Genomic DNA, 12,270 nt, shown 5'->3' with positions numbered 1-12,270 from the left:
GACAGCTTGCTCAGCCTCTGTTTCCCTGCTGGACCGGACGCATAGTTCAGCAGGGATGGGGTCTGCTGTGGGCATAGCACATCAGGGGTGCTAAGGATGTGTTTGTGGAATGAATGAATGAATGAATGAATGAACGAACGAACGAACGAACGAACGATCAAAAGAACAATGCCCTGGTCAGACCAGTCCCTCACCATCCTATCATCCTCATGCCTGTTCCTGTCACCAATCCAAAATCTGCCCGTCTGTTGCTTCCCAGCTTACTGGCCACCTTTCTTAGAAATTTTCCCGCTGGCTTCATCCCCACCAGCCCACAGACATAGCCAGCCATTTCTTTCCCCTCAGCTCTGGTAGAGTGGACTCTCCCTGGCTTGCATAATTTACCACTGAATTATAGTTGCACCTATGATGCTCACCAACGTGCAGGTGGGTTATTTTGGAGCTTCTGGTAATCGAGGAGCCTGAGTCTCTGGGACCTGGTCCCCCAGGACATCGGGCCCAGGGCTGAGTGCAGAGAAGGTGCTCGAAGCTAACTTGCTGATTGAAGTGAGGACATTATGGTGGCCACGTAGCCAGAGAAACTCGGAGCAGGTCCCTGCACTCGCCTTGGCCAAATCCCACACACTGTGGACCGCTGCCTCCCGGGGAAACGGACTGGTAATGTCTGCAGCAGGGCCTCCATTACCCTGCGGGTTTTAAGGAGTGAAGATCACATGCTCATGCTCGTGTAGAGTCCCCAGCAAGGCATTCACTCGCAGTGGTTGAGTCGGTTGTCCCTTGGGCGCTGTGAGACAGCTAAAGCCAATGCCGTGGGAGCTGCCAGGGGGCAGGTCTGAGCCCCGCCACTTGGGTCACGATGGGGCTCGGAGGAGCCAGACAAGGAAGTAAGTGGGAGGGGTCGGACTCCCCCCAGGGCGCCCACGGAATCGTCTCACGGTGCGCACAGCTCTGCCTTTCCGCCCTGCCCCCACACTTGAAAGGAGTGCTCCCATTTCCGTGTCTCTAGCACAGCTTTTTCTGCTGCAGGCCAATTCCCTTATGCTCCAAGCCTGATTTTTCCAGGCTTCTAATCGGTTTCCATGCCTTGATGCGGTCCCTGCATGGAGCTTTACAGTGTGGAACCCCGGCTTAACGCCGTACGTCCCAGGCTGGCCAGGGCCAGGGTGCACCGTGGCCTCTTCAGCCTCCTTGCCCCGAGGACCCAGGCGTCCCCACCGCCAGCCTGGCCGCCGCCGGCCAGGGCCTCCGGTCGGACCCTTGCCCACTCTGCCTCGCTCCTTCCCTTTATCTGTGGCTCCCAGCACGTATGCCTCTCTCCGTCGGTGTATCGGGCCAGCATGCCTCATCTAAAGTGTATATATTACCTAATAAAATCCTTCTTATTTGGGATTATTGCATCAAATTTTAATTTCCTCACGCGAGCAGCGGCATGTCGGCCTGCCCGTCAGTGAAGGACCGATAGAAGGTGAAAAGAGCGGATAAACTGCACAAATTACTGCCAGCTGATGCCTATCGGCCCTTTGACTGGAATTGACTGGAATTAAGGCCTGAGAAATAGGATTTTCTGCCTCAGAATCTCCTGTGGCAGCTCTTGTCGGAAGTCCCCTCCAGCCCCCACGCCCATCCCCCCACAGGCACCTCCCACTCCCAGAGCAGACTGCCATCGTCGTCCACCTTTCCAGTCCTTAATCCTGTCATGGAAATGGGGAAGGCGGTCCCAGGGGAGAGAGATGGGCCAGGACCCCTGAGGCCCCCACCGCCCCGTGGGTTCCCGCTCCAGCTCCTGTCCTGGCTGGCTGCTCTGGGAAAGGCAGGCCGCAGAAGGCGAGACACAAGCTCCTTCTAGAGGAGTCTCAGCTCCTCTCAAATCTGCCTGGACTTCCTCACCAGTACCCAAACCTCAGAGGCCGGGCCTGCCTCGCACCCCTCGCCCACCCCTGTCTTCGGCACGCCTTACTGGGCGTCAAGCCCTGGGCCTGTCCCCTCTGCCACAGAGCAGTGGAGTCCCCCAGACCCACCCCAGCACAGGCCTCCATTCCCTAGTCACCCTCGCCCCACCCACTGACCACACCTTGTGACTTGAAGCCAATGCCGGAACCTTCTGCGCCTGTTTCCTCGCACACTCCCCCTTGTTGGGGCTTGTGAGGAAAACTTGAGAGTACCTCTGTTGGGTGCCCAGCACAGTGCTTGGTACAGAGTAGGTACTTAACGAGTGCTGGCCCTTCCTGGGCTGTTAGCTGTTCTGTCTCTCTAACACCCAGAAGACGCCTTTGCTCCAGGGTACGGATTATGAATCTGGGGTGCTAGGGAGTCCAAATGTGCTGAAACTGTGGGGCACAGCATTGGCATGCAGTGTCTGGGAAGAGACACCTGAGCTTTCATCAGATGCTTGAACGGTGACAGTCACTTTTATAGCATTTGCTGTGCACTGGGTGTGGTTCTAAGCGCTGTACACATATCAGTTGCTGAGGAGTGGGGCTGTTATACCCATTTTATAGATGGGGAAAACAAGCCAGTGAGAGATCAAGTAACTCACTCAAAGGATTTGAGCCTAGACAGTCTGGCAACGGAGTCAAACCCTTAACCCCCCACCATACTGCTCTTCCCACCACAAGGAGCCGGGACCCTGGAGGCCTGTGCACCTTTAGCCTCTCGGGGTGGCAGAGGCGGGGGGGGTGCCTCATTTCCTTACAACGTGGGTTCCTGTGACAGGAGGAGCCCCATGGCAGGGTGGACCCTTCTCTGAACCTCCTGGGCCTGCCCACCTGCTCTCCCAGCCACGTGCTGGTGCATACCCCCACCCCCGCCCCGATCTGGAGAGCCAGCCAGTAAGGGGCCTGGCTCTGGGCCATGCTTCTCCATTCCCTCGTCTTTGGAAATAAGTTTCAGTATATTGAAAATATAATTACTAAGACTCTGAAACAAGAGCTGTGGGATCCCAAGAGCCCCCATTCCTCCCCGTTAATTCCTTCTTATAACATTTCCAGTCTTTGTGGCTGCACTTGTATTAAAAGCTCAGGGTTTTATTAAAAATGGATTTATTTACCCAAAAAGAGATGAAACCCCAAACTTTGTCAGGAGCCTGTTGGCTCTCACTTCCCAGAAGCTCAGGGTGGCTCTTCCTGGGGAGAGCCAGCCTCCCTGTCCCCCCGTCTTGATTGCCCACCGGCCGCCTCTGAGGCCCACCTGTCCGCGAGCCTCCAGGCAGCCCACGGTGGAGGTGCCCATGGCGAGACGCCCGCAAGGCTCTGAGACCTGAGGGTGCTTTGGCCACCAGGTCCCATCTTTGCATAGGCCACCGCTGCCCACCCCTCCAGACCTCCTGTGGTATACTTGTCCTTGTAATTGTCCTTATCTATAGGCCCAGCTCAGCACAGCCACTCCTGGGTTGTATGCCTGGGGCCATGCAGCTGCCCCTGGAGTTACACTGTTCAGTGACTTTCTGGAAAGGTGCTCTGGAGGCTCTGGACCCAGTTACACTGGCAGGCTTGTCCCTGTCCTCAGCAGACCCTCCAACTGAGACACTTTCTGGGACCAGGCCAGATGGGGCTCTAAAAGAGGGAGTCGTCCCCATGTCCTGGCACCTGAGCCTCACACCAGAGTCCCACACTGTGGGGGACCTTCTCCTGGGGGCAAACCCAGGCCTCTCCTGTGTGAGGAGTGGCTCCTAGAGGGGTAGACCCCCCCCAAAAAAAGATCCCTCTGTGGGGTGACATTGGGGGAAGCTGTTCGAGCAGACCCTGCAGTGACCCTCCACAGATGCCTGGGTCTGGGGCCGTTAGCAGATATTACAGGGGAAGAGTCTGTCATCAGGTCAGAAAGCCCAGGAGAACAAAGGTTAACAGGGTTGCGGTGGTCTTGTTTTGTTTTGTTTTAAATCACTTTACTACTTTGAGGAGCCATTACTACATCGAAGCCCAAGGGAATGGTGGGATATGTAAGTTGTCCCAAATTTGACATGAGCTAATGCTCGTGAAGTGCGTAGATTAGTGCCTGCCACATAGCAAGGGCGTTCATAAATGACAGTTACCATTATTATAACAGAACGTGGGACGGAGTGGCATCGCTTGGTGGGCGAGAGCTTTTTGGAGCCAAAGTGCCTGACTTTGAACCCTGGCTTCACCATTCCTTCCTTGCAGTGGGACCTTGGCAAGGCCATTTAACTCGAATTCCTCAGTTTCCTCATCTAGAAGATGGGGCTTCTGGGGTGGGTGTGAGGGTGGAATTAGTACACAGAAGGCATTTGCAGCAGCACCGGGCGCAGAGGGGGTGCTCGGGAAAGAACAGGGCCCTCAAAGCTGGTCCACAGTTCAGGTCCTCAGAACCCGCTTGGGGAGAGGCTCGTTTAATGGTGTCTTTCTCTGATTTTTTAACAGTCTATTCCCCCAGGGGATGTAGCCCGAGCTCCTGTCTCTCCAGGGAAAGAGGCCCCAAGGAGGGAGCCAGACCTGCTTTCTGCATGGCCCTGGTCTCAGGGCTATGTCCATGTTTCTGCGGGAAACGTTTCTCCTGGAACATTCTCGCCTTCCTTCAGCCCAAGCTAGAGGTGTTCCTGGGCCTGGGAGAGGATGGAGCGACAGCCGCACAGGGACAGCCCTGCTCTGGGAGGGTGAGGTGGGGGTGCCCCTGTGTATCTTGCCCCCAGGGCCCCACCCTACTGATCAGAGGGCCTATAGGTCAGAGAACAAGACTCTCTCCACAGGAGGAGGTGCTCAGGTAGGGGTGGAGCGTACAGCCAGCAGACTTCACACCTCTAGCTGATGGACAGCAAATGGGTGAGAGGCAGCCTATCAAGGCCACAAGAGATCGTCATTAGGCGTGTGAATGCCAGGGTTGATATTTCCCTAGGGGACGGGGACCAGCTGTCCTGCTGGTTATCAACCAGGGGAAACTGCAGCCCAAGCCAGAACTTCAGGCAGGCAGGTGGACAGGCTTGGCTGGCCGGACAATGGTGTGATAGGGCTGGAGAGGAAGGTGAAGGTCACCGTGGGCAAGGAGAGACTCAGCAGGTGGTGGCGGCGGCAGTGGTGATGTCAGAATCCTCTTTTGTGCATCCCTTTATTCAATCAACCAACCAGTCCATCAGCTGATATTTGAATGTGCCCATTCATGCCAGGATCCCTTCCTCGAGAGTCTTATGCCCCCAAGTCCCTGCCTGTGCTCTGTCTTTTGCCTTCTGTATCAGCTTCTCTCCATGGCAAACTCCCACTCCTTCTTCGTGACCCATCCTCAATGTTGCTGTCTGTACAACCCCTTGCCAGGTCCTCCAGGTGGACTTCTATACTTCGGGGTACATTTCTGCATCTGAGCACTCTTAGATGTGTATAGCAGTGTCTGTGAATCTGTCCTTGACCCCTCGCCACAGGCTGCATGCGCCCTAAGAGCAGAGACCCCTGAAGCCCCATCCTGGTAGTCTCAGATCCTGGCCCCTTCCCCCCCCCCCCCCCCAGTGCTGCAGGGAGAAGAAACAGGATGTGGGACAAAGTCAACGGAGGCAGGAGCTGCTGTGGCAGTGCTGGATAGGGCATGGTTCACAGGGCCATAGTGGCCTCGGGGGTCAGTACTTTCAGGATTTATGATGCGTTCATTAGTAGAGTGATTGATCCATGATGTTCTCCTTTACTCAAGTCCCAGTGAAAGCAGGGCCCCAGGGATTTTGCCGTTATTCATATTAAGGTAGGGCACACTGAGATCAGAAAGGTACGGCAACCTTCCTGAGGTCACACAGCAATTTGATGGGTGGTTGAGATAGAGACCAGATCTCTTGTCCCCCAGCTTGTTTTTCCTCTTTCCTGGGTGGTTACACCAGATGGAGGGGAGATGGGGAGGGGAAGGGGGAATGAGAGCATCAGCAAGATCGGGCCTCTCCAAGGGACTCCGAGCTGTTTGCCGAGGCCTCGGTGTTATGTCCCCGGGTTGATGGGGACAGCTGAGACCCGAGCCCTCAGTAGCTACTTCCTAGGCTGGCCTGGTGGACTCCACTTACCTGGGGAGGGAAGCTGCAGGTGCCAAGAGAGCCAAAAAAAAAAAAAAAAAAGATGGCCCCCCAGGGGCTGGGCAGCCAAATAAGGTCCCTTCTCTCTCCTACCCAGGGCACAACGGTGCGCGTTATCACCGCTGTCGACCAGGATAAAGGACGTCCCCGGGGGATCGGCTACACCATCGTCTCAGGTAAGGGCTCGGCGCCCTGGCCCCCCATCCCCACTGCAGGAGTGTCAGGCTCTGCAGGTCTGAGCAGAGGTCTGGGGGTGTGGACCGTGGTATGAGGGCACCAGCCCCCAGGGAAAACGCTGGGCAGAAGGCCTCAGAAGGGGACGAAGTGGATGAAGGAGGGAGGTGCTGGGGAGGAGGAGAGGAGCTGGGGACTGAGGCTCAGATGTTGGGGGCCGCTTGGGTGGTGTTGGGGGACAGGAGCATGTGCCACTGTCCATGGTCCGCGGCATCTGAGCACCTTGGGTTTCTGAGCCTGGGTCACTGGGGACTCCCATCTACCTCCTTCAGTGCTGTGGGTGTTTCTTTGTTTTGCTTTTCTGACTTGATGAAAAGGTGGCAGTTTGTGCATCATTTTAGGATGAACAGACCTGCAATTTCACCTGATTTCATGCTCTTTTCACATTTCTGACCATTAGGAGTTCTTGTCTCATCAGGAGTGCTGCAGGGGATGCACAGAGCCCCCTCCTCTCCCGCCCCATCGCTTGGTTAGGCAGAATAGTGCCTGGCTGCAGAGAAGGTTCTGGCTGATGGGATCTCTGACCCCACATGCCTACCTAAAGATGGACCAAGTAGCTCCATTTGGCTGTCCCAGGGCTGAGTGGCTTTGGAGAGAGGGAGTCGACGAGAGGCCCATGAGGGCTGCTCACTTCTCCACAGACTGGCTCTGTCCCCATGCTCCTACCCCACCCCACAGGTGGCCTCCTGCCCTGCCCCCTAGTCAGTGCAGGGTCAGCCTCGCGCATCTGGGCAGGCCAGACTGATGGCCAGGAGGATGGCAAGCCACTAGGCTTGTGTCTACCCCATCACCTCTCCCGACCACACCCCCACAACAGGGAGTGACATTTGGGGGACATTTTTTCCCCTGAAGCTCAAAAGACACCAAGGTGTAATGATCAAGAACATAGAGGATGGAGTCTCGTGAGCATATTGCCTCAGGTGGGTCTCTATACCTCAGTATAGAAGTATAGAACAATAAGAAGTGCTTACTATCTTGGGTGATTAAGGGTCAGAAGACTTAATATATGTAGAGAACCTAATTCATGGATGTAAGTTCCTTTATACGTGTTACTTATTGTTATTGTTATTGCTGGCAGCTAATAATAACCTTGGGAAGCTGGGAGTTAGCTCGTGGGAGGAAGACCCTCCCCCTCCTTAGGAATGCAGGAAATCAGGGGCATTGTGGGCTCCCTGTGACCTGCAGCTGCCGGTATGACTACTATCATGTCTTTAAGCCCAGGGTACCCCAGGCCCCAAAGCAAATGCCAGACCGGCTCATGTGGTCAGCAGCAGCAGCAAGGGTTCAGGCCTCTCCTCCCCAACCCCATTTCCTCCCCATTCTGGTACCCAGCACAGGACTCAGCAGAGTAAACCCCAATGTGTACTTGTGGAATGAAGGAAGGGAGGAGAGAAGGAATATGATTCTAGGGTCATGGGTTTTCAAATTCCAATATGCCCAAGAATCACCTGGAGCTCCTGCCAAAAATGCAGAGTCCTTGGCACCCACAGAGATTCTCGTTCTGTGAAACTGGGGTGGGACCCCAGAATAGCCCTTTCTCACAGCTCCCCAGATGCAGAGGGTCCTTAGGCTAGGATGTGGGAAAACTAGTCCTAGGAAGGAAGGAAGCCATTCTGCAAGAAGGCAGAATTCCCCGGGAATTAGGGGGCCCTCTCCTGCTAAGCAGAGGAGAAGGGAGGCCCATGCTGGTGCTGGTTTTCTTCATGATTTTTTCAATTTGGGAAGCAAACCAAGTGCCCCCCAGGGACAAGGGGCTTGTGCTGGAGACCTAAGGGAACACCAGTGAGCCCCAAGAGTGGTAGAGTTGAGGCACCAGGATAAGGTGGCAGCATAAAGGGACACCTGGCTGGGTGGGGGATTGTCTCCTCATCTCATTGCCTGTGGGCTGGTTCCAGACATACCCCAGCCAAATGAAGGTGGGAAACAAGGAGCCAGGAGCTAGCCTGCGGTCATGACCAGACTGGAAATTCCTGCGTGACACTGAGAGGCCATCCTCCAGGGTATTTGTCCATCTCAGTTCCTTCTGGGTGCCAGGCCACCAGCCTCAGAACCCCAGGCCCTCTCCAGCCCTTAAAGATGGCCCTAGGGGCACCTGGGTGGCTCAGTCGTTAAGTGTCTGCCTTCAGCTCAGGCCAGGATCCCAGGATCCTGGGATCAAGCCCCACATCGGGCTCCCTGCTTGGCGGGAAGCCTGCTTCTCCCTCTCCCTCTGCCCCTGCTTGTGTTCCCTCTCTTGCTGTGTCTCTCTCTGTCAAATAAATAAATAAAATCTTTAAAAAAAAAAAAAAAAAGATGGCCCTAGCCAGGTCTCCTTCCTCACCCCCTCCCCTGGCATCAGGAGGTTGGAGGGCAGAGCTGCTGAGCCTTTGGTGTCTGGGCTGGGGACAGTTGCCTGTGGCAGTGTACTCTGAGATTTCCAGGGGCATACTCTCCTGGGCCAGGTGCCCAAGTGTGAATAGCAGGTTGAGAAGGGAGACCCAGGATGTGAAACTACAGGTAGGTGATGTGCGTGAAGATGGGAGGCGGGAGGCAGAAACTTCCAGAAGGCTTGCAGCACTTAGCATAGCATTTTAGGATTTCCACTGCCAGCAAAAATGTGCTTTGAGGGCTTTTAGAAAGGATGACAAATGGGTTTCCTCTCACATGCCAACTGTGATTGATTGGTAATGGCTGCTTGAAGCCAAGCAGACTCAGTGTGGTATTCAATTGGTAGAGTCTGCTATGGGTGCAGAAAGAGAGAGGGCACACAGCACCAGCGGCAAATAGTTGCCGTCCTTGCTAAGATAGCACTTGGACCTCGTTTGCAGGGTGGGCTTAATGGTTCTTTAACTCTCTCATGGGTGTTTGTCACTACGCAACCCACAACCCCACCCAAATTCTTTTTAGGCAGCTTGAGGGCAGTCCTTCCCTTTTCCTTCCCTCCCCATCCTGAGTACCTGGCTGACCTGGCTGTCCACCCACCTGTTCCTGCCCGCCCTTCTCCCTGGCCCTGGGCTGGCATGGTCTCCCTGTAATCCAGCCTCAGTGTGAGCCTAGAGCAGGCAGGCAGGCAGGAGGATGACGTCTCCAGGGAAGCAGATAGGCAGAAAACTAGGATATAGCCTCATCTCTACTTCTCTTGACCAGTAGACATTGTTGCAAAGCACTTTGTCTGCCCAGGATCTGGCCTCACACACCTGCCTTTCCAGTGCTGTGAAGTCTCAGCCCTTTCCTAGGAGGCTCAGCCAGTGTCTGTTTGGCTTGAAGCAGAAAGAAGGAATGCCCACAGGGGCACCTTCATGCTGACTGGCCCAAGCTGGCCCTGAGTACCCCATGGGAGCCTGCTCCCACCCTAGATGCTAGGGAACCATTTTCATTTGAAAGAAAAATGAGGATCTCAGGGGTTCCTGGAGCCAGGTGTGAGTCCTGATGGCCACTGTGGGTGACTGAGTCTCTGGGCACCTCCAGAGCTTGGGCAGGGGGTGGCTTTGTCTGCATGTGGGTGGGACACAGGTCTGAGCCCATGAGTGATCCATGGCACGCGGTTAACCTGCTTGGCTCCTTGAGGCCCCCATCCCCTCCGGGCTGTTTATCAGCCCTGCAGCTGGGGGGATTTATGTCTGCACAGCAGTGCTTTTGCCATAACTAATGACCCCTCTGTTTTGCCAAGAACAAAGAGGCCTTCAGAGGTAAGTTATGGCTCCATTGCCATCAATTTGTTCTCAGCCTCTTGTGGCCAAACTGAGACTGAAGAATGACAAGGTTCTTTCCCACAGAGGACCTGGCACAGGCCCCATCTGCTTCCTCAGCCTGTGCCTGCCCTGCCACTCACCAAGGGCATCACTTCCTCCAGGGCCTGAACAAAATGGGGCTCCCATCCCCAGCGGCCAACCCAGCCTGAGGTCTAAACAGACACCCTCCTTTGCCAGATGGAGACAGTCCTCCTTCAAGGGGCAGCTGTGTCCCACCCCACACAGAGCACAGAACTTGGAGTCCAAAGTTGTGCATTCAAGGCCCAGCTCTGTCACCTGCAGCAATGTGTCAAAGAAAGGCATTTGACCCCTCTTTACTCCGTAATCCTCGTCCATGGTACAGGGTTAATAATCTCTATGGCAGACAAAATAGTGCCAGAGAGACTCTAAAGAGCCATAAAGTATTAAGCATTAGTAATTATCAAGGAAAGATCAGGCCCAAGGGTCCTGGGGACTTGTATTCATTCATTTCCTCCTTTATCCATTTAAGCAGAGAAGTGGTTGAGAGTGCCGGGCTCTGGGGCCACTGTCCAGGGTGCTGACCACTAGCTCTGCTGGCCAGTGCAGTTGCCTGTGGCTACTAAGCCCTTGACATGTGGCTAGTCTGTAAGATAACCCACAGGATTTTGAAGACTTAGTATGCAAAACAGATTATAAAGTATCTCATTAATAATGTCTTACGTGATGACGTGTTAAAGTGATATTTTAGATACACTGAGTTAAATACGACATATTATTAAAATTAATTTCATCTATTTTTGTTTTAATATGACTACCAGAGAATTTAAAATACCACATGTGGCTCACATCCTATTTCTGTGGGCAGCTCTGTTCCATAGTTAGACTGCCTTGCTGGCTTCTACCACTGACCAACTGTATAACCTTTGAGCTGTTAGTTTTCCAATCTATGAAATGGAGAAAAGAGTAGCGGGAGCCTCACAGGGAAGCTATGCGCATACAGTGAGCTAAGACCTGTAAGCACATAGAAGAGCACCTGATTTTATAGTAGGTGCTCAACAAATGTGGACTCCTGGCATTCACCCACAGTGGATGGAGGGTCTTCTCTGGGCCAAGAGCTGCACTAATGTCCTGAGAGGGTGTGGGGTCAGAGGTATCATCTCGGCCTCAGGAACCTGTAGTGTGGATGGGAAGGCAGACTAAAAAGCAAGGGCTATGTGGACATGGAGTGATGGCTCCATGGGGGGCCCATTAGACTGTTCTTGCTACTTCTTTGTATGTTTGAAAACACCTGTAAAAGGAAATGAGAAAGAATCCATGGGAGGGGGCGCCTCCCCCAGCCTTCACTGGGATGAGGAGACTCACTGAGAAGAGATCACCTAAGCCACCCACTGACTGATAAGCAGGAACTAGCCAGGAACTATGGAGTTAGGGTGTTACAGGCAGAGGGAACAGCATGTACCAGGATCCCAGAGCAGGAGAGAGTGCATGTTTGTGGACCTGCAGTGAGTCAGCATGGCTGAGCGCAGCGTGCAAGAGGGACCTTGGGGGAGAGGAGGCCACTGAGGGAGGCAGGGCCCAGCCAGGCAGGGTGTGGAATGCCCTGCTCAGGAGAATACCAGGCCTTGCTCCTGAGAGTAGCAGGGAGCCAGTTCAGCAAGGGGGGGCGGGGTGGGGCATGGTTGAGGTGTGTTGTACAAAGCTCACTGTGGTCAGACTGGAGCCAGTGGGCTGGGGGAGGGCAGGGAGGAAGAAGCAGGCCCAAGGGGAGGCTGTTGTGGCGTTCCCCAACTGGACATCCCAGTGGGGGGGCAGAGACAGCAGAGCCAAAGGAGGGTAAGGAGGTCAAGGTGACAGGAGGTGGCTGTTGGGACAGGTGACATAGGATCGGCCCATGGCCTGAGATGGCTTTAGAGCCCCCTTGAGCTGGGACGTTGCTTAATTTAACACCCGACCACTGTGTGTTCTAGAGGGGAACCCTGTCTTCCTAAGTGCCCTTGAGTGGGTGACCAAAACTCTCGAAGGACGTTTCCCCAGCCTTTAATGGGGCCAGTTGTATCTTTCTCACAGAGTTGTGAAAATAAAAATAAGTGAGTCTGCTCTCTAAAGTGAGTGGCATTTGGCGAGTGTCCCACAGGTCGCTGCTTGGTAAGCCCTCAACAGATGCCAGCCATTTCCCTCCTCCCTTGCCGCCATCGGGATGCAGAGGAGACAGGCATGTGGTGTGCCGTCCAAAGTCTGCATCGCTAGCTGAGGCCACTCCCGCGTACCAGAAGCCGGGCTCCCCCAGTGGCCAGGAGCCGAGGCTGAAGGCTTCTCAGTCAGCCCCAAGGGCACTGAGGATACTGTCCT

At 54.6% G+C, this 12,270-nt stretch overlaps 1 protein-coding gene across 3 annotated transcripts in view; it reads left to right on the top strand.

Moving 5' to 3' along the window:
* Window positions 1-12,270, top strand: part of LOC114214127 (cadherin-23) — a 262,865-nt gene that overhangs the window by 100,041 nt on the left and 150,554 nt on the right. For all 3 annotated transcript variants that reach the window (XM_088020174.1, XM_088020173.1, XM_088020175.1), the window contains exon 7: window positions 6,093-6,171. In XM_088020174.1, coding sequence (XP_087876300.1) covers window positions 6,093-6,171 — 79 coding nt within the window. The remainder of the gene's footprint in view (window positions 1-6,092; window positions 6,172-12,270) is intronic.

Source organism: Eumetopias jubatus, unplaced genomic scaffold, assembly GCF_037043125.1.
Source record: "Eumetopias jubatus isolate StellerSeaLion01/CBP00866 unplaced genomic scaffold, mEumJub1_p1.0 scaffold_17, whole genome shotgun sequence".
Lineage (NCBI taxonomy): Eukaryota > Metazoa > Chordata > Mammalia > Carnivora > Otariidae > Eumetopias > Eumetopias jubatus.
The sequence above is the reverse complement of the archived record's forward strand: the minus strand, read 5'-3'. Positions and strand labels throughout refer to the sequence as shown.